At 38.3% G+C, this 22,551-nt stretch overlaps 1 protein-coding gene across 3 annotated transcripts in view; it reads left to right on the forward strand.

The window, feature by feature from the left end:
* Positions 1-22,551, forward strand: part of TMEM117 (transmembrane protein 117) — a 179,917-nt gene that overhangs the window by 128,107 nt on the left and 29,259 nt on the right. For all 3 annotated transcript variants that reach the window (XM_030238648.2, XM_030238649.2, XM_018919658.3), the window contains exon 6: positions 15,787-15,946. In XM_030238648.2, the coding sequence (XP_030094508.1) occupies positions 15,787-15,946 (160 nt within the window). The remainder of the gene's footprint in view (positions 1-15,786; positions 15,947-22,551) is intronic.

Below are 22,551 nucleotides of genomic sequence, written 5' to 3' on the forward strand. Positions count from 1 at the left end.
TAAGCAATCTTGGTGAAGTTGCAAATTTAAGAAAATCTTTATGCTGCTGAACAGTTGTTGTCCATGGCTTTTGATATTGACTTTAACCATCAAGATGATTGACTTTTTTTAGTGAATAGGTACATTCACGTGTGTTTAAATAAGCACCTGACCTTCATCTTTTGAAAATCAATGACAAAAGCCCAGTAGTCGTCAGTGAAACTTTAATCCTCCTTTAGATACTGACAGATTTATTTTTTTTCCAGTTAGGTGTGAGGGATGTTTTTCCTTGAAGTGTTTAATAAGCTCCATGGCATCTATAAAAATAGATCACTCAAGCATACCATGATACCTGTCCTATTTGATTTGTTTAGTCTTAAACCCTTTTCTCAACTTTGATAGTACTTCCCTCTTAGAACTTCTATATTTTTTTCTTCACTGTGTTGGTTCTTATCTTCTCATTATTCCATAAGCAAAACTCTGATGTTTAGTGCATGGGGTTTTTTTTTTTTTTTTTCTTTTGTGGTTTTTTTTTTTTTTTGTTTTGAGGGTTTTTTGGTTTGGTTTGTTTTGGTTTTTTTTTTTTTGTTTGTTTGTTTATTTTTGTTTTGTTTTATTTTTTGGTGTTTTTTTGTTTCCACCTAATCCGGCTCCTTTTTACATTGGTTTATTGAGTTTTTTCTTACAGATCTATTTTCTGATTTTGAGTAATAACAATATTCTTAACATGTATATCTTTATGATTCTTATATAAGATTGGGTTATTGTGTCTTGTGACAGCAGGTTTTGCTCTCAGTGGAAGAACAGACTAATAAAGAAAACTGACACTAATATCTGGGTGTATGCAGTCAGAAAGTGATGCATAGGAAAAATGCTTTACCCTTCTGGGAAATTCAGGCATAGCCAAAATATTCATACCTTACCCATCTGAATTTACTGGCCTATAATATTATTTTAAGCATTGAAATATATTTAAAATTGTCTTGAATTTGGCCTACATATTTGTGGTGCTTGCAGTACTTGAGATAATCAGACCATTTAAATATAATTCCCTGGCTATGGATTTAGGATCCTAGCTTCAGTCACAAACTAAAGTTTCATCATAAGGTCTTCCTATGGACCTTGTGAAAATTTTAACTATCCATTCATCTTTTCAAGCCATCTTATTATGCTCACTTTTTGTGTTTTCTGGTCAGTTTGGAAATTGAAACAGGTTAAAATAGATTAGAAGGGAGGAATCACTACTTTGTATTGCCATTCTAAATTTTATCTCCTCACTTTTATCATTTTTGTTTTTAAGATCATTCATGCTATGTGGAAATCTGCAGTGATGTGACTTTCTGTGATTGAGGTAATTCCCAGGACAAGGACAAAACCAGAGCTTCTTGAACCAAGAGAGGAAGAATTCAACTTTCTTGTCTCTTCCTGCATGAGCAGAAAGAGGAAAAAAGATATTATTATCCTATTTTGCCATCTAAGGTCTGGGGTTTGGATTGTTTCAGGAACTTTTGGCCTTGTGACACAGCTGTGCTCATTAGGACACTGGCAATTAGCGCTCAGTTTTATAATTTTCTTTGCAACATGAGCAAACTGAATGAGCATTGATAACGCTCTAATTGGCAGCAGGTATGACTATGTTCTGAAACAATCCAAAATTAAAGAAGCATTTTAATTTGCTACCTAATATTAAGTTTTTCAGTATAAATGAAAGGAAACTAAACAATCACTAGCAGGCCTTGGGTTGCAAAAAGAATTGGCTTTAAAAATCACTGCAAAGTCTAATAATGTAAGTAGAAAGCTCTTGGAGGTGTTTTTAAACAATTCCTTTCTAAAGAGCACCTAGGTCAGACCTATTTGGAATGAAATTGATGGCAAGGTCCAAGGTGTCAACACTGCAGGCACACAGACCACCAGCATAGTATGTTAAACAGGAGCTAAGATTTTAATCAGCTTTCACAGCTTTTAAGAAACTAGTTTGTTCCAAACTTTTTGACTTTGTGAGCTGTTCTGTTCTCATCTTTCTGAAAGAGATTTGAGGACACTTTTCCACATGGTCAGTCCAGCTACAAATAGTCTTAATTCTTCAAACTGAATTATGAAAACCTATTTTTTTTTGTTTGTTTGGGTTTTTTGTTGTGGTTTTTTTTTCCCTTTAGAGAGAGGTGATCTATACACTCTCTTTGAATTATGCCTTGTAACCAGAACCCTTCATATGTTCACTTATTCCCATTCAAGTAGAGCAATAGGGCTTTGCTAGTGTCATTCATTACACATATCCCATCCTTTAAACAAATTTGATGCAAATGTAATTACAGAAATCTAAATAGAATTAAATATGTGTTTTCCCAGCATTTAGATTTATGCAAATTCAAGGAAAGTATAATTTGATTGACAGAGAAATTGGTAACAGCTTTAGTGTCTGGTAGCATTGTTAAAATTTATTCTTGCAGCATATTCTCAAGAACTTGTGGGCTATAGAATATTCTGAATGAAGTTAAGGGCATCTTGCTTAGCAGGCAGATATCTTCAGAGAAGATGTTGTGGCATTCTGCAATTACTGTTTGTAATTGCAACTGGTTGTCACCCCAGTCCTGTATAACCCATATCTGAAGCCACCTTTAAATGCAGAATAAAATGCCTATACTAGCAATCATTGGTTATAGCATTTATGAACAATTTTCAAACTAAAAAAAAAAAAAAAAAAAAAAAAACAGCTGATCTAGTATAACATTTTACAGTATTTGGGGAGTTTTAAATGTAAAGTCTATTCCTCCCCAGATAAATATTAGAATACTCTCACTGTGTACTGAAAACCTGCATCAACTTAGTGAAAGTTCCCCTTCCCCTGCCTCAGATGAAATAGATTTCTTTTTTTTTTTTAGTGGACATAGAAATAGATTTTTTTTTTTTAGTAGACATTGATGGGGTTATCAACTTAGAAATGTCTGTGATGGGTTACCAGTAATGGATGGAAAGGTCCAGGGATGATTGTAAGTCACATTCATCTTTCACAGCCTCTTAGCTAGAGATGACAGTTATTTTCAGGGTTCCCAGAACATAAAGCCAAAAAACTCATTGAAGAACTGGTCAAATTAATTTAATATCAACTGTGTACAATGACCGGATGACCTTGGAGAAACTGAAGATAATAGTAACCAAGTTAATCCAAATGACTAAATGAAGCTTTCTGAGGTGCTATATTTCTAGTCCCCAAAGCTGTCTTCCCTCTTGGAACCTTTGTGAAATGGATGCAGTTATTTGCAATACAAACATCTAAAAATGTGGCTTATTCTAGTCTTTCCAATGGTTCATCAAAGAAGCCCATTTATTTCAAGTTCTGATTTGTTTCAAAGTCTTATCAACAATACAAAGGTGCCCTGTTTAGAGAGAAAGTGAGATGCTGCAAAATATAACCCTTCCAAAAGTATTCCTCAAGCTTCTCACTGTAGGTGCTTGCTGGAGATTGATTGAGCAATCATATGAGTGGTGGGGTGGCAGCTTGTAGGCATTTATGCTGGTCAAACACACGTGTTGAAGTATTTACCAGGAAGAAAAGGATCACAGAGCTGTAAAATTAGAGGGGACACAATCAGTGAGGAGTAAAAGTGTTTAAGAGAATAGTAAACATGGAATATATGTTTGACAAAATTTGATCAGCATAATCTCTGTCAAACTTGGGGTGTCTTTAGCCAGAGCTATACTATTTTAGCACAGTATAATCATGCAAGCAAAGCAAAATCTGATGTATTATTTGGGTCTCTGGAGATAAACTGGGTGAATACCTAACCTCACCTAGATGTGGCCCCTAGTCCAGACAGCTCATCTATTCCTTGGGCAAGATAAAAGGCCTGTCCCCAGCTTGTAGCCTGGGTCTGGTGACAGAATTACCTTGTTGGATAGGTATAAGAGGTGTGATTAATCACAAGATGGTTATAACCCTAAAGGAGATCCACAAGAAAAAACTGTGGGAGAAGAAACAAATGCCTCTGGTTATACCCCAGGAAAAAAATGAAAACTGATGGCTTTTAGCAGTCCCTGTCAATCCCTACTGCCTGAGCTCTGCAGTGTCATTCAGCAGTCCAGTACTGCTCCCCTGCCTTGAATCCTGCTGAGGTGTCCTTAGTCCTTTGCATTAGTCCCAGATCAACAAACAACTATCAAATCTTAGGGCCAAAGAGGCTCTATTACAAATTACAAACCACATGGAAATCCATTCAGAACTAAGTCAGGTCAAGTGGGCAGGTAAGGAGGAAGAAACAGGTCTGTAATTGAATGAGTACTGACTACGAGGAGGGAATGTCAGCTAAAAGCAAATGTTTTTTTTTTTTTTTTAGCATAGAATTATGTGACTGAGATGGTAAATTCTGAGCATCTTTAAAGTCAAGTATTACTTGTTAGGATGTTAGAAGTTGAAGAACCAAGACTGGAAGGTAAAGGATGACATATTATTTATGGAGGAAAGGGATCTTTGCTTACAGTTTTTTGGGAATCCTGTAGTAAAGCTTTTGATTGCTGTATTTTAGGAAAACCAAAACATTCAAATAAGCGTCATTATTGGTTAAACTTTCATTGATAAGTGTTTCTCATCCATGGGAAGGACTTTCTGATCAGAAGTAGTGAGACCCCTGTCTCCTCAGAGTAGCCAGTAGCATGATGATCCAATCCACATGGATGATTGCTGATCTGAACCCCTGCACTGCTCTTTGCAGGGCCTGTGTGGGACAAGCTTTAGCCTGGGGTTTATTGCATCTTTGCTGAGTTCCCTCAATATTACTGTTCCTTCCAGGATTTATCTGGTTTCTGTTTACTGGAACAATTTGGAAAAGTGTGCAGATTAGTCTCAGGATAGAACATGGGAATTTTTCTGAAATACTGAAAAGTTTCTGTCTGAGGGCGATAACTATTTTCTGGAAAATTTGAAGTTTATCCAGTATGTATCTGAGCATCTTAGTAATTTTAGCCATAACAATTCCCAAGTTCCCTTATGCACCTTCTTCTAGGAAATTTCTAATGTTTATCTTCCACTGAAAAAGTGACAATATTCACATTGTCACAGAGAATATAATTATTGGAACAGCACTGACTGTCAGGATGTGTTTTGGTGAGTCTTTTTATTAACTTCTTTTTGTTCAATCTTATTTCTAGTCCTGTTCTACTGTTAGAAAGGTTAACTTTCCAGGAAGTCAGAATCACAGTAATTTGCATGCAATTTTTCTTTTTTTCTTAAGAAATGTCAGCCTTATACTGGAACTCGCTCAACTTGTGGAAAATAAGGTATAAGAACTTTTATTTTCTAGAGAACTTTTGAGTTGGTATAAATTCTCTTGTCATCCTGTCATTCACTTTCTTGGAAGAGGTTGGCTCCATCTCCTTGCTCACCTCCCCAGAGGCATTTGGTGGGGGGCAGCTGTTAGTTCCTTCCATCCCCCAGGCTCTCTTCATGGGACAGGTGCTTCAGCCCCTAACCAGTAAAGCTTTAAAGTACTCAACTTTAAAAAACCCCTCTGTAGTTTATGGGTGCTCTTCATGTGCTGTGGGCCAAAAACTGGATGTGAAATTCTGGATATGAGCAAAGTAATGTCCCTTGATGGTTGTGCCTCTGTAATTGCAGCCCTGGACACTGTTGGAACTTCTTTATTGCCAGCAGACATGCCTGGCATGCACTCAGCTTGCTGTCTACTAATGCCCTTTTCTCACTGAGGTAAAATTGATATTATTTGACAGATTTTTGACATAAAAGTATATTGTTCAGTAAGCAAGATTAAAGTTTTGTTTGCTTTTTTTTGTTTGTTTCGTTTTTTATGTTGCAGTTGTTTTGGAAATACATTTAATCAAAATATAATGAAGTTGTTGGGTGAAAGACCCTATATTTATTTAAAATGCTTTGGGGGAAAAACCTGAAGAGCAGTTCAAAACAATTGCAATTATATTTTACTGTGATAGGGTTTGCAAAGATATAATTGTAAAAAGCACAACACCTTGATGAATGAGAAACTATGCTCCATAGATATGATCGTGGATGAAGCCTAAAATAATGAGAAATTTCTTGTTCCATAAAAGTACTGTATAGGTAAATTATACAGCTCATCTAGTCTAGAACATAGAAAGCTATTACACTGTTATGTTTAATTTATTCTGAATTTGAACTGTATTTTAAATTTCAGTTTTTGTTGCAATGTGTTGTCTGAGAAGCCCTGACAATGTAAGTGTACACTGTACAGCTCTCCTACCCACTTATTATAAATGTTTTCTAAGAGTAGCAACATGACAGTATCTGGGCAAGGACAACATGTTCCATATGTTCTGCTCAGATAAAGTAAGTTCCATTTTTATCCTTTATGCCTTGTAACTCTTAGAACCATAGAGTGATATTTTTATAACCACATATACTATGGGAAATTTTATAGGGTCTGTTCCTGTTTTCTTTTCCAAAAAATCTGTGAGGAAATATTTTCGGTTTTCTAAAATGTGTTTTTAAAAGCAGGTAAACTCCAACTTTTCAGTGATTGCTTTCATTTGACAGTTTTCTAAATACAAAATTTCCATTAATTTATTTAAATATGAGTGTTGTTAATTCCTACATAAAATGTATTTGTTTTTCAATTCAAGAAGTCAAAGGCTTTTCATTTAAAGAAATTAAAACACCAAGAACTGACTTCAGTTTTGAGTTCCAGCTCTGGGTTCAGGTGTCTGGTGTTTATGTGTTGATCATGGCTGTCAACATGCCAGCTCCTGCTACAGCCAGTGGAGCTCTGTTCAATGCAGATGGTGATCGTTCAGTTTGCCACAAGTAAAAACTTACCTGTAGTCACCTGCCTAATTTTCCAGACTGCATCATTTGAATAAAGGTGGGATTCAGGTCCCTAAACATAGGCATAGGCTACATTTGAAATGCTTTGGTGTACTGAGATAGTGCACAGGCCTGGTGGACAGGACACAGGGCTCAGAGGACACCTTCTGTTGCAAAGTTTGAAGACCAACCAAGGGACTCCACCGCAGCCCAAATCACACTAAACTAAATTTGGTTTAGGCAACCAAATCTAACACTACATCTCTGTTGACTGTCACGAGAGATTAGACATGTTGTTTCACATGTAGACTTCTGAAAAAAAGCCCTCTATAGTTGAGCTTCTGGCCAATTCTGAATTCCTTATAAAATGTTCTAATTGCACTAAACTAACCCATATGTAAAAATAATGTCTTTTAAAAAAATAATAATCAGTTTTTGCTTGGCTCTAGAAGAAATGTGGCAGACCTCACTGTGCTTTCAGAAAAAAATGGCATAACATAAATGCAGAAAAGAAGTATGAGTCTAGAATATCCTGAAGGAAACAGTGTTGTTTATACAGTAACACATTGATCAGTTTTAAAAAATTCCATTAATGATTAAATTGTGAACAGAAACAATGCTAGTAAATTCAGCAATTCAGAAGTAATTAATTATTCATGAAAGAATCACTTTATTATATTAATTAATTTTTACCACTTTGCTTATTAGATGTTTTCAGTTGTGTCTTCTGAAAATCAATCAGTTTGTCTTAAATCAATCATCTAGAAATCCAGTAACGCAGATCATAATCAGGATTGAAAATGTGGTGTTAAATCCACACTTAAACTCTTTCTTGTTTCTAAAATTGGAATTTAATAATGCGTCTCAATTCAGGAAAATCAAAGAGGTGTTGAGACATACTTCTAGCTCCTGCTCTAGGTCTGAAAAGCTTAATTTAAGGCTTTTAGAATAGCATTTCAATTACCATCTAAATGCGCTTGAAATAGGTTTTTCCTCCTAAATGTTAAAACATATATCTTTTCTGTTTCAAAAGTTTTTTCCCATTCTACATTGCAATGAATTTAAGACTTTACTGAGAATTTCATGGTAACTGAGAAATGGAGGCCAATAACATTTTCTTCTCATAATAAGTTTCTAGCAGTTGCTGAGGATGCTGGAAACATGAAAGCCAAAGTCCCTGTTTTGTATGTTTTGGTATATGTCATGTCTTGTCGCTATGATAAACAGCCTTTGCCTCACTCCAACCAGGGACTGGGAATAAGTAAGCACTAAGACACATGGGAGTAGGAAATCTGTGTCCTGAGAATTGTTGACTCATGACTAATGTCATATCATGACTAATGCTGACTCAAGTGTAGTAAGTAGACCAGCTCCAGCTAGGGAATCTGAACAAATAGTACCTTGTAGCATGTGAAAGTCTTCTTCTTATTGCATCCAGCTGGTCTCATTAACACTAATATTCAAATAGCCGGTCTGACTTAGAACACGTCTTGGCCTCTGCACTGTTTGTATCATCTTGTGTAACTGAGGTGCTGCCCTAGCTCCTCAGCCACAATGAGGTGCAGGAATTGTGCCCAGTTCTGACACAGCTTCCCTCACATCACAGAAATCATCCCTTTCACAGGTAAATTTTGCATATTGATGAACAGCACTTGTCTGAATATACACCATTTTTGCTGAATAATTGCCAGGCAGGTCTATCCTAAGGCATATTGCTCCTCTGAAAATATTTTATTTAAATCTTTTTTCTGTTGTTTTTTGAGCAGCTGTCTTCCACTCCCCATTCCATTGATGAAATAAGTGATGTATCCATCTGAAAGTAAACCAGAAAAATGGCTTCTCTTTACCTTATATAGAATTGTGTTTGGTTTTCTGTTTTGGTTCAGGTTTTTTTCCAAATGCTTTCTGGTGGAGTTAAGCAATTAACTTCTAACTTTGGAATTTGAGCATGAAGTCGAATTCCTTGGATATGATTCATGTGAGTTTTATACTACCTTGCATATGATAGTGACTGAAAATGTTTTTTACAAGTAAGACCCTGAACTTTCATAAACTGTTTTTGCTTTTTTGTGTCACAGATAGGAAATGGCATTTGAAATGTAAAGCTTATGGTGATGAGTTTAATTTAAATGAGCTGCTGTTTGAAACAGATAACACTTTCATTTTAGTAAATTAATGGTGTGGCAAAAGGAAACTAAAAGATGCTTCTACCTGTAATAAAAAAATTATGCTCTCTAGAATTCTGATATTGCACCATGTGATTACATTACCTGATCTTATTAATTTTATTACATGAAACATAGCAAAATGTTTCCGTTATATATTAACATAAATGTAATTTCAGGCTTTATACAAATCTTTGTGCAAAAATCCCAAATAGCTCTGGAATCATATTGATAACACTAATAAAATCAAAACTATTACAGCCAAAAGGTAGATGTAAAGCAAGCTTTGTGAGAAAGGTTGTTGGAATTAGAAGAGCTGCCGGAACACCTGGGGCTGGAAAAGGCAAGACAAGGCCATCCCAGAAAGGCCCCAGCCTTGCTGCTCCTCCTCTTTTCTCATCTGAAAAACCCATAGGATTTGCTTACTGTTAAGGCTTGGGGTTAGGGTTTAGTGTTCAGCTTAAGCTTAGCGGTGAGAGAGTCCAAGAGCCTGGAGCTCCAGGAACCCTGGGTCTGGAAAAGCCATGCCAGCACCATCCCAGCAAGACCCCAGCCTTGCTGCTCCTGCTCCTTTCTCAACTTGAAACCCATTGTACAGGGCTAGGGCTAACCTAGTGCTGGGGCTAGGGTTAGGCTTAGGGTTAGTGTTAGCTTTAGGGTTAGGGGCGAGAGAGTCAATGAGCCTTCATCCCTAGGCACACTGGGGCTGGAAAAGGCATGCCTACATGATCCCTGCAAGGCCCCAGCCTTACTGGGCCTCCTGGAAAACCCATAGGATTTTGTTAGGTTTAGAGCTGAAGCTGGTGTTAGGGTTAGCATTAGGGTTATACTTAGGGTTAGGGTTGAGAGATTAAAAGAGCCTCAAGTTCTAGGGACACTGACTGGAAAAGACATACCAAGTCAATCCCATCAAAGCCCCAGCCCTGCTTCTTCTACATCTTTCTGATCTGAAAAACCCATCATGTTAGTAAGTGAATATATAAAAAAGCAGAAAAACAATTCCAATTTTGCCACCTCAGAGCATCCTTTATACTCTGTGGTGTCCAATTTCTTCAGCTCACCAGTCAGAATGACAAGAAACATTGTTTAAAAGACTCAACTGGGAACCTGTGGTTCTGAAAATGTGCAGTGTCTGCTATTGATAAGTAGTTATGAGCCATACACAGCGTAGGGAGTTTCAGACAGGTATTTCAGAACAGGTAGTTACTGGCAAATGCTGATTTACTTATACATTACTTTCAACAGGACAGAAGTCAGGCACACACTTTTGTGGTGCCAAGGACTTTAAAAAGCAATGTGATTCAACATTTGAATTATAAACCATTTTCTTCTAATTGATATTTAACTTCGGATAATTAAGTCTCATTGATGTTAATCTGCATTAATGCAATTTCTCCCATTTATTCATGCCTGCAGAGCATGCCATGGGGAGTGTGGTGCTCTGAAACCTGACGATAGTATAGCTCCATATCTCTGCCATGTACTTGTCTCCATCAGGATCAAACACCTCATTTTAACAAAAGAGGTCCAATGTAATTAAATCACCAAATAGTCCACGATTTCTAGGGCCTGTATGTATTACCAATTCACTTCAGTAGCACATTTCTGGGGTGGACCTGCCAGTTACCTCTCCACCTGCCCTTTGGTTAAAGATACAGATTGCTCTGGGGTGCACAAGTGGGATTTCTTCTGGATACATCTGAGGTGGACACTGGGACCTCTCACCTGGTGTGCTGAAGTTATGGATGTGTGCTCAGGTCAGTCCACACTACACAAACACTGTGAATATGGGATCTCAGCACCAACTGTGTCACTCTGTAGCTGCTGGTAAACACAGAAATCTCGAGGCCCTGCTCTCTCTCTTTCAGAGAACTGTCCCATAGGGGCAGAAGAGCAGTGGCCAGCTGGAGGATCAAAGTTATGCTGCTCCAGGGAACACAGATGCTTTCCACCACCAGAGCATCTGTCCCTTATATTTGCTTAATTGCAGAAGTGGTTCTGACACCAGGCAACAGGCAGAATAAATATTTTATTTTGAATGGGCTTAGAGTTGCTATTTTTGACAGATTAAATAACAGAGCTCTTCTTAATTAAAACAAGTGAAATAGAAAGTGTTGGCATTTGTATATGAACATCTGCAGTAGCGTTGTTCTTTATAGTTACTGTACACTGTGCGACTGTATATTTGGCCAGTGCTGATTCTGAGATTAAAAATTATGTAGAGTATTTGACTCAATGGATTATCTTTCTTTCCTGAGGACTGGAAAGCCTTTTTAAATATAAAGAGCAGTTAAATTTGTTGTTCCTTTTCTGTATCTGTTTTCACAGGATGTTTGTAACTATTTGGGTACATTCATGAGAAGTTGCCAAGGCAATCAGAGCCAGTGCAGGTGCTTTCCACAGCAAGTGAGGGATTGTGGCATATGGGGGGTGGTTTCTGAGTTGGGGAAATCCCAGGGAAGTGCAGAGACATGCCAGGAGCTGGCAGTGTGATGTGGGTGGGACAGCAGTAGTGGCAGACAGCTACTCCCACCAAGGGCAGCCCTAAGGAGTGTGACTGCGCAGTTTCTTGGTCCTGTCTAATGTGTTCCCAAATGAACATTGTTTTAAGCAATACTTGGAATCCTTGTTAACAATGTTTCATGATTTACAAATAACCCAGTTTAGTGACAATTATGTGTGAAATTAAGATGAGAAGTTCTCAAGATGCTGAGTCATACAAACCTGAGAGCTACTTTTGACTAAGCACAGGTAGGATTTTTTTCTGGAAAAGGTGTAGTAAAAGGGCAAGATAGTGTTTTTGCCTCTTGAAAAAGACAAAATGAAAATGCAGAAAATAACTAAAGTTTGTCTTTCATCTCTTCAGTCAGCATTAACAGAACTCTTACTATATGATCATCAAAGCTGTAGCATCACAAAAGATTTAGCAGAGAGTCATGTAAGAAAAGAAACTTCTAAATATCTTCAAAAATGAGCAGCTCAAAGTCACAAGTAAACGGAAGGTAGTGTTGCTGAGAGAATTGTGTTTAGCCTTTGAATGAAAATCTTCATTTTCTCTATGTTACAGGTTGAGAAACAAAGTTCCATCACAGAACAGAATCCATTTTTGATATACTTTGCCCTGCTGATTTAGACATGAAGAATCATGAGACTCAGATTGGAAACAGTTCTTGTTTCCAGCATTAAATGTTTTGTAAATTTATACATTTATTAGCTTCTTTTTTATCTTTCCAGGGAAAAAATTCTGGATTGTTCTATTTTTCACTCAGTACAGGCAAATAACAGACTGATTCCTGAGGGTGTGGATGGATGGAGTCAAAGATACCTCTGGTGTAGGTTTGGAGGGGATGCACTGTGAATGGCTTTGTGGTGCTGCCTTGGGACTGCAAGAGAATGAGTTGTGGGCTTTGCTTAGGAGCTCCTGATGAGGGAGGTAGGACATGCTAAACAGCAGAAGAGAGTGTCTCCAAGCATCCAGGACATAAGATCACAGCAGCTCATTGTGTTTCCTCTCTATAAGGTTTAGGTTGTGATCCTGTCTGCCATGAGGGAGCCACCACCAGTGAATAAAACCTGCTCAGGCTTCTGGACCATGTGGTTCACAACATCTCATAATGTATAATATGCTGGATGATAGACTTAAAGTTGGTCAGTTTGATCAAAGCTTATAGTGCAAGAAAGTGTTGTGGAAAGGGGTAGAAGGAAGATGCATCTGTTTTGGACCTTGCCAAGTTTTTGAGAACCAGATTAGTCTTCTGTTGACAAATGCGCCTGTCGCATGGATTCAGTTTGGCATGTGTGATTTGGTTTGAGAAATTCATGACCAAACTCAGTCCTGGCAATCAAAGATTATTATAGAGATACAGTCTAAAAAATTGCCAATTTTTTGAGAGGTTTCTGACAGTAAAAGTTCTTCTCTTTCAGCCTCCCCCTTTTTATCCCTCCCCAGTAGCACCGGGAGTTTTGAATAATCACTGGCAGTGATAAGCACAGTAGTGACTTTTGTGGACCTACCTAATAATTTTAACTATTCAGTATGCTATTGGTCTAGACAGTGTTTATTTGCACTCTTAAGGAGTATGCAGTAGGTTGTAAAATGTGTGTTATTGCAGCTGAATAGGTGTCCAGGGCACATAATCATTCAATACAGCAAGCTAGAATTATAAGTGAAATATAAAAGTGTATTTCCTTCGTGAACTAGAGACAGAAATTGCATTTCTTAATGCCTGGTACAGAGAAAAGTAACTCCTCTCTTGCCCTTCACCTTGTAGCCTTTCCCCTTCTGTAATGAGGAGAGCTGCTGCCAGCAATGTGGGGAATAGTTTGACAATGTAGCTCTTTCTCAATAATGTTCATTGCAAAATAAAGGGCAATCTGTACTGGGCTAGATATAGCAGGGCAGTTCACACTGGTTTTATCCAACACAAGCTATGTCAAGTAAAATGAAATCCTCCTTTTCTTTCTTAATCTCTAGGACACTGTACTTTCACAAGAAGTGAACTGAGCTCTAACCCAAAAAACCTCAGTTTATAATAACTCCAAAAGCATGTATTGAATATCTTGCTGTGTTCCAGTACCATAGGTCAAAAATACAACTGAGTACTAATTATGCTGCCTAATGAAACCATTTTGAAAGTCTATTTCTAACCTTCTTTGTTGGTCTCGCATTTCTTATTCTATTAGCGGCCTGTTTTCTGCTCCCTTCCCTCCCTGTTTGACATTTCAGAATGAATAACAAAGCCATTTTCTAAGTGCATGAAAATGGGAAGGGAGCAGTGTGCTCAAGTCCTCAAGGAAATCAGGACTTGAGCACACACATCGGTCTTTGCATGCACGCCAACAAAGCATGAATAAAAATAAGCTTGCCTTTGCTTGCCTACATGCCAAAGTCTGATCTCCCATGCTTTGAACTCTTGCTCCAAAATGCAAATGCATAATTCAAGAGGACTGAGGCAGAATAGTCTTGAACATAAGTTGTGGGTATATGCTTCCTATAGCAAAATACACAGATTTGAATTATGGTTTTAAACTTCCTCTGTCTCAGGAGAGGTGGTTCCACAGAAAGAGGTCAAGGAAAATCAGGGTGCCTAGTGGCTGGGGGAGTCTGCCTTGGTCAGCAGACGAGTGCTGAGGATTGCTTTCTTTCTGGAGAACCTTTCAAGTAAACTAGGAACATTAACCATGAGAATTTCTGATATGAAGGTGAAATAAGTAGGAAAAAACACCTTTGTGTGTCTCAAGAGACTATATGCAAGAGAGAGAACTGTCTTTCCAAAGTGAACTGTTCTGTGTATGTACCAAAGAGGAGCTTCTAGAAAAGTCAGTCAGGTTCAGGTACTGACAGTTGAGATGGTAACTAAGCAAATATTTTAGGATAAGGCTTGACAATTGCTTAGGTCTAATTACATCTATTATGCCTCATTTATTGGTTTTTTTCTTGCCTAGGTGGTCATAATTCTTCCAAGGGAAATTTTTAGGGTGTCAACCATATTGTTGCATGTAACTGAGTTAATTTATTAAGAACAAAAATTGATATTCCAAGTTAAAGGTGGTAGCAATCAAGTAATTTTGTGTCTCATTACATTCTGAAGAAGTGCAGCCCATCATGTCATTGAAGAATGATGTTTATGAGTCCAAATGTATTATACTGTTGCCTATGTGCATATTTGGTTTCTCTTCCTCACAGACACAGACAAGGCTGCTGTATAAAAAGAAATGCATACAGACTGTACACCAGTAGCTTGTGACTACTGGTGTACAGATTTTTTTTCCCCCTCTGCTGAGTACTGGTCCTGTTTGGAAATGTCATGGGAAATATTCTTCACTTTATTTTACAACCCTCAGTAGCTGAAGAAAATGAGATATTATTGCTGTAGAAAAAAAAATCCTGCCACAATTATTTAGCCATGAGCATGCATTCAGATTTTGATATGCCCCTATTATAGCACAGATTTGCTGGCAGCTATGGCTACTGGAAGAAGCCTTCCTCACCCTTAAATTACCAGCTAAATTTTCCAGCTTCCACAGAACCAGAAATTCAATCAGTCACTGCTGCCAACTCTGTAAGGCATTACCAAAGTGATGCTGGAAATGATGCAGAGGTATTTTGCAGAGATAGCTTAGAAAGATATTTTCTTAAATACTGTGTTTCACAATTGTGTGAATTAGTCAAATGTGTCTTCTGGAATTCTTGTAGCATTTATACAGAGGCCTTAATACTTTTATGATTCACTCTTCACTGACTTCTCAGAAAAGTCATAAAATTGTTGAAAAATTTTATGAAGGACATCTTAGAAAACACAAAGCAAAATCTTTCCACAATCTCCAGAATGTGAAAAAAAATAATTTCATGCATTGAATTTTTTTATGGAGACATGTTTCTGTATAAAAATTAGACTTCACAGTTAGTGTCTTCCAGCTCCTACAGCTTATAAAATATTTTCAAAGGTTCTGATGTCATTGGTGCCTTAGACAATGTTTTCTCAATTAGTTGATTTGAATCTGGCCTAGATCATGCAGGCCTTGGTACATTTTGCTTCTCTCTTACTTTACTTAACTGGTTTTCATCTTCAGTGAAAAGTACAGAATGAAGAACCAGAATGATATACTCCAGCTAATTTTGCAACATGCTTAGTACTAGCTACTAAATTTATTTTCACTAAGGATACAGCTGACTGCTTTCTTTCTTAAATTAAAAGATTTGTTTGTGCACTTAATTTTCTTTAGTCTGTTTTCATCAGTGGGAAAGTGCTGATAAAATACTAGCTGACCATTAGAAGACAGATAAAATAGAATGGTGCATCTTCATTACTATCATATTCTCTCTGAACTATTTTTTCTTCTTCCTTCCAGGACGGTTCTGTTTACTCTGACCTCTGTAGTTGTGCTTGTCATCACTACTGACTGGATCAGCTGGGACAAGCTGAATCGTGGATTTCTGCCAAGTGATGAGGTCTCAAGAGCCTTCTTGGCTTCTTTCATCTTGGTGTTTGACCTTCTTATTGTCATGCAGGTACACTCTCCCAACGTTTTGCTCAGGCTGTTGAGGCTGCCTAGTCACTCAATTTCCTCTAGAGCAAATGGTGTTTAGCTAAGGCTACAAAAAGGTAAATAAATGTTTAGTTTGCAATCATTACAAGTGATGGCATTTTATAACATCATTCTCAGTAACTTTGCAAAAAAGGCCTCTGGCCTTTTATTGTGAAAATATTGCTGACTTCACTTAGAGTGCTAGGTAATAACTGCATGACTTTCCAAATTAGAAAGTGTTTTCTGCAAAAATTACATCAGTAAAAGAAACAGAAGCTGGTTGTTTTGCAAATTCAAATCTTTTCTTAGGAAGATGAGATAAATTCAGACAAACAAGAAAGAAATACTTCCAAATTTCACGCATTTCCAATATTAGGTATACACACACTAAGATATTTTAATAGATGAAAATTAGTATTTGCTATTAAGATTCAGCTTTCCACTTCTACGTGATTTTTTTTTTTTACTTGATGACAGGTCCTTTTAGTGTAATGACTTCTGTCTGAAAGCTTAACTGGGGAGATGATTCATTGTAATCTGCCTGATGTCTGCTCATTTGAATCTACCTGCTAAGAAAGGAGTCTGGGTCACGAGTATGTGTCCAGAAACCTTCTTCATGTGATGCTGTGCTCTCCCCTTTGCATCTGCATGTGGTTTGAGCCTTGTGTGAATAACTCACCCTAAGCTCTGTGATAAATTATGTCATTTGGGCTGAGGTAAGGAAGAGGAGTATGGAAGGCCCATGACTGCTCTTCGTTCTAGACATGTTAGACTGTTGAACTGAAGGTCAGCAAGGAATATGAGAAGAACCAATGGGTCTATCCTCTATAATATATTATTAATTCTGCCAGCAGAGAGCGTTTCTGAGACACTCAGTTCCCTTTAAAAAGCTATCTATTACTTGAGTAATTATCATAGAGGTTACAGTGATGGCACTCAGATTTTATCACTGCTGAACCCAGACTTGAAAGGTGCATAGAGTCCTATAGGTGTTTTCCATTGTTTTCCAATGTCCACTACTGTTCAGTGCTCACTGTGGTTCATGGTTAGAACTGGGAAGATAAGAAAGGAAATACTGTTTTTCTCATAATGCTGTTTTTCTCGTAAGATTTCTGGTGCTTTGTGTTCTCTACCTTTGAATTTTACATTTTGTTTGATGTTTCAAAAAGATTCAAGAGAATGTATAATAAATTATTGTACTTTATAGAGCTGTAATGAAAGTATGAATGAAAATGTATCAAGCTATACTGAATTTGATATTCCATACAAGCTAGAAAAACAGAGCTGTCTTCATATAAAATAACTATTATGCCATCCTTTTGGCTTTGAAAAATGAAATCCCAGTATTTTGATCTTGGAGTTGCTGAATATAGAGAAAAATCTTATGTGAAACAGCTTGGCCTGAGTAATCTTTCATATTTTTATAACACAAAGTAAGAGGCTCTTCCTAATTGCATTTCTAAGTGATATTTGTATGATGGAGTTAATTATTTACTTGAAGTTCTTTATTTGGACTGTGAAAATATGTTGGCATGTTTTATTTAAAGTGTAGTTTTAGCATTGCTACTGCAATAATCCTATGTTGAGAGAGCGAAGTATTAAATCACATGGAATCACAGAATGGGCCAGGTTGGAAGGGGCCAGAGTGGGTCACCTGGTCCAGCCTCCCTGCTCAAGCAGAGTCATCCTAGAGCACAGGGCTATGTCCAGATAATTCTTAAATATCTCCGGTGAAGGAGACTCCACAACCTCTCTGGGCAACCTGTTCCAGTGCTTGATCACCTGCACAGTAAATAAGTTCTTCCTCATTTTCAGGTGGAACTCCCCGTGCATCAGTTTCTGTCCATTGCCTCTTGTGCTTGGTTCCACCAAGCAGAGCCCAGCTCCATCCTTTTGACACCTTCCCTTCAGATACTGACAGAGATGGATAAGGTCATCTCTCAGATGTGAATTTAGCAATAAGGGCAGGTGACCAGAGACAGGTTTTTCAGAGTAGTTAGAGGAGATGGAAATTTGCCTTTAAGAAAACTGATGACAGATCCAGCTCCATTTCTGAGGCAGGTCTTACAGGAAGGAGCCATACACCCTGGACTACTTGTGTCAGAATTATGTGGAGTGTTCCATTCCACTCAGAGTATATTGCTCTTCCCAGCAGATTTTAGACACGCCTGTCAAACAGCATTACAGTAATGGGTAACCATTGTGAAGACACACTTGTACTCAGCTAATTGTGCAATGTCTGCCCAAGAATCCTGCTGTGAGGGCTGGCTCTCTTGTAGTGTATCTCCTGTGGCCTGCAGATCTCTGAAGGAGAAGGGACAGGTTCAAGTGGGGTGACTTTGGGAAAAACCTTTCTGTAGCAAGTAATAGATTTTCCTTCCTGCAGTCTCTCACACAGTCAAGACTTCCCCTCTTTTGTCCTTTCTACATCCTCATCTGTCTATCTATGGATTGTGGAAGTGTTCCTTATCAGTACTGATACAAAACATTTGAAAATAATCCTGAAAATAAAAGTGAATTAAAGGAGTAGAAAGGAACAGTTTTGACCTGCAGCTTCACTTTATTTGTACTTATTATGAAATTCAATGACATACCTGAGTATATTCCTGAACACCATTTAACCAAAAAAGTATCATGTTTCTCATGCCATTATTGGCACCATGGCATTTCTTTGTAGTGGGTCAGATGTGAATCCTTTCCCACACTAGATTTCTTTTCTTGAATCTGCCTCTACAGCTGCTACTTATAGATTTATAGCTTCATTGAATGCCTCAGTCCCAAAGTGCTGGGTTTTTTTGGGTTTTATTTCCGTGAGAGTCACTGCTTTGAATCATATCAAGTCTCTTTCCTTTCAATTTTGAGCACAGAACACTAGGTCTCCTAAGCTACACTTTCATCCATCAGGCATCTGTTTTCTCCTAATTTTCCTGTCTCATCTCTCTGTGACTGGTAACAAGGGAGTGAGTTATTGTGTGCTAAGAGGGACTAGTTAGTGTGTTCCCAGAAATGACCAGTTCAGGAACAAGCACATAGAAATGGAGTGTCCTACAGAGTGAAATGTCCCTGCCCATCTCCTGGCAGGGAAGTTAGGCTCAGAGTAACCAGGGCATGGAGTCTCCACACCTCCTTCACTTTGTTGTTTACTGAGGATAAGGCAAAGAGAATGGAAATTTATTATACTTACACATCAGAGAATGAAATAATGCTTGGGCATTCCAATGGTTTTAGTTTAAAGGAAAACCCTTTAGAGTTTAATGAAAGTGTAGGTACTGTTTATGTAAAAGGGAGATGAGGAGCAAAAAGCATTGATATAAGTAACTAAAACCCAGAAGTTTCTGTTGAAATATTTTCAAGATCCAGCAGGACATATAAATTCCTTCTAAAAATCCTTGAAACATTCTTTTGCCCCCTTGCCAGACCCCACTATAAATTACAGTTTATTTCTTCAAGTCTTTCAGTTACTTTGGGACTAAGAAAATTATAAGCAAAATCATTTTCTGCTGAGAAAAGGTGGGTGTATTTTGTCCCTTACTGCACATTATATACCTTACCATTTTAACGAGCTGTCTGGTTTTTCTTGCAGTGTTACCATTCTGTGCTTGTCTAGTTTGATAACTGGCACCATCATTTTATGCTGTGGATTTTATTAAACAAGACATGTGAAGCACAGTATTTTTAAGTACATTTCATCTTTTATACTGATTGCAGATGGTTAAATCTTGTTCGGATGCATTATATTTATCTCAGGCATTATAAATCCTACTCCAGTGTTCTCTTTTGCCACTGTAACTTGGTGTGTTGTGATGACCTGAATCCTCTTGTGCCAATTTACACTGGCTGAGGGCTGAGCCCTTTTTTAGCTCTGTCACTTAGTTCCTCATTTGCAGAAGAGGAACAACTGTAGTTCTTTTCTTTCACTATTTATGTGATTGTCTGCTTAAGCCCCCAAGGTGCTCAGTGAAGGAGGCTGACTTGGTACAGCTTCTTGTGTAATCAGGCACCAGTCCCAGCTGGAGCCTCATGGCTCTGAGATGACTACACACAAAATAAATTAGCTGAAAAAGCTTCTCATTTGTCACAGTCATTCCCTTTTACCCTGACAATGGGTACATGCCATACATGTGACACTGAGGCTCTTCTTTGGCAGTGCAGGTATTTGCCTGAAATAACAAAGCAGTTGCCTAAAAGTAGACCCAGCATTTTCACATACTCCCCCTGGAAACCAACATATCCAGCCCAAAGGTACAGAAAAACATACACTCACAGGAACAAGAAAATCTGGGAATTGTTAGCAAATCTTTAATGGGACTATTTTGATCTTTAACAGCACGGAGAACCTTTTCATAGATTCTGCTGTAATCAGTGTGTGGCTTTGTTATCGCTGGGTGTATGTGTAAGAAATGTCGCATTGCTTAAGAGTATATTGGAGTGATTTATGTTGATATAACAGTAATGGTGACATTCAGATAATTTCAGCTCTCCACAGCAATGCTCTGGAATGTATTATTTGACTGTAGAAATCTGCCTTGTTATGAGTGTTACACAGGTTTTTATGTGAAAATAAAAATTCTGAGATGAGGCTGAACAGGTTCAGCTGCTAAGTGATAGAATTGCTTGCAATTTTTAAATGCAAGCTATGAATTAAAAAGAGAAAGATAAACCTCAGTTTGCCATCATTAGACAGAGCACTGCCTTGGCATCAAGTTTTATGCCCATCCATATCTTACCTTTAGCTACATGGCATATTGAACATACAAGACTGTACAGAGCATTCAGATCCACCTATCAATAATGCTGAGTTCAAGTAAGGAGAGGGAGCAAGAACAGCTTGGTTCCTCTTAATCAAACCTTAGAGGGGAAAAGAAACAAGAATATGCTTGAGATTGTTAGTCTAGCTGAGTTATTTCTGCAAAGCTGATTGAATGGCAGATGTTTATACTTCCTGGAAAAGTTTGAAGCCTGTAATATGAAACATTAACAAAAAGACAATTACTTTTATTGTCTTTGACTTCTTCTAACATGCTATAAATCTTCTGCTTTTATTTGTATAACAAAACAGACATATTTAATCACTGAGTTTCATGAGATACCAAATGCATTAGATATTTTTACATCTGTTAGAATCCAGACTTTACTGAGCCCATCAATAAATAATTTGTTTCCATATGTATAGAGGAGGGGAAGTATTCCCTAGTGCTTCTGGTGATTTGAAATTATAGGTTATGATGGTTTCTGAGTTTCAACTACCATTAATTACTCAGCTATACTGTGTTTGGCATCATGTCCCTGTGGGTCATAGGTGCTGTGTAAGTGTGGCCTTCAGTCAACCAGGTTTCTACTTTCCTACAGGTCAGAAGCTAAAAAAGCTTCTGGAATCTGACCATGTTTGCTTCTCTGTCATGTAATGATTTTTAGGGAAAGGAGATTCCCCAGAATAACACCAGGTCTGACAGATGGATTGGGCACCAGCACTACATAACACAGTGTAATTTCTGTCTTTCCCACTGGAGCAGCAAAACAACGAAATCAACATGCCTATAGAGTCTCCCAAATAGTCTCAGTAGTGTCCTGCAGCTGGCTTTGGACTGTACTATGCCTCAGCTGGTCCCCAAATAATTAACCTCTTCTTTATTTCTTCCTAGTACCCTGATAGTTTTTGCAATATAATTTTTCATTCTGATTCCTTGGAGCCCTTCCTGAGCCCATGTAGGCACATCAACACATCATCGCTCTTGTCGAAATGGTACGAGCAGAGACAAAGGTGATGTTGCTCAAATTGGGAAAGAGCTGTAGTTTTCACCTCACTCTCCCCAACATTTTTTTGATTGCTGCAGTAGCCAGCAATGCTGAACTTATCTTGATACCTCTAATGCCAGAATGACACAGCCTCAGGTAGGGTGTGATGGTGCCATCTGCTTTCATCTCCCGCTTCATTAGCAGAGAGGGCAGCCACAGGCATGGAGGGGACTATCCATTAGCAACCAGTGCAAGGTGGAGCTGTCAGAGCCTCTGAAATCAGTCACAGCAGGCATGGAATCCATTTCTCCCTGGATGAAAATAGCTGAATTAAAGAGCTGCTTTCAGGACTGGCTCCGGGGAAGGCAATGTGTGTCCTAAGGCAGCCCAAAGGTGGGAGTGGTTTGAAGCACTTATGAGGGCCATAAGGGAGAAACAAGCCCAGGCCCAGCAGTCATGGCTGCAGCTTCAAGCCTGGCCACCTCCAGCTCGTAGCAGACATTTGCAAGCAGTTCCCTGTCTCTGCATTAAGATCATGGTGGTAGAGGGATAGTCCTGCTGTGCATGATAACACATCAGCAGAGAGAAAGATTTGAAATTGCCTTAATCCCCTGCCAGGGTCTCCCTCCATCCAGCAGCGCTGTACAGTGCACCAGAGGCACAGGGGGAGGCGCAGACCAAAGGTAGCTGCTGGTGGTGGTGCCCCACCAGCACCATCAATAGCACTCATGCTTTCAGTGACCCAGCCTTGGCAGGGCTGCTTTCCTGCTGTGGCCAGCCAAATCTGGCCACCACCTTCAAGAAGCTTTTACTCTGTCCTGGCCTACTCTGTTTCCATCTCTTTTTCAACAA

The sequence above is a fragment of the Serinus canaria genome, chromosome 1A (assembly GCF_022539315.1).
Source record: "Serinus canaria isolate serCan28SL12 chromosome 1A, serCan2020, whole genome shotgun sequence".
Taxonomy (NCBI): Eukaryota; Metazoa; Chordata; class Aves; order Passeriformes; family Fringillidae; genus Serinus; species Serinus canaria.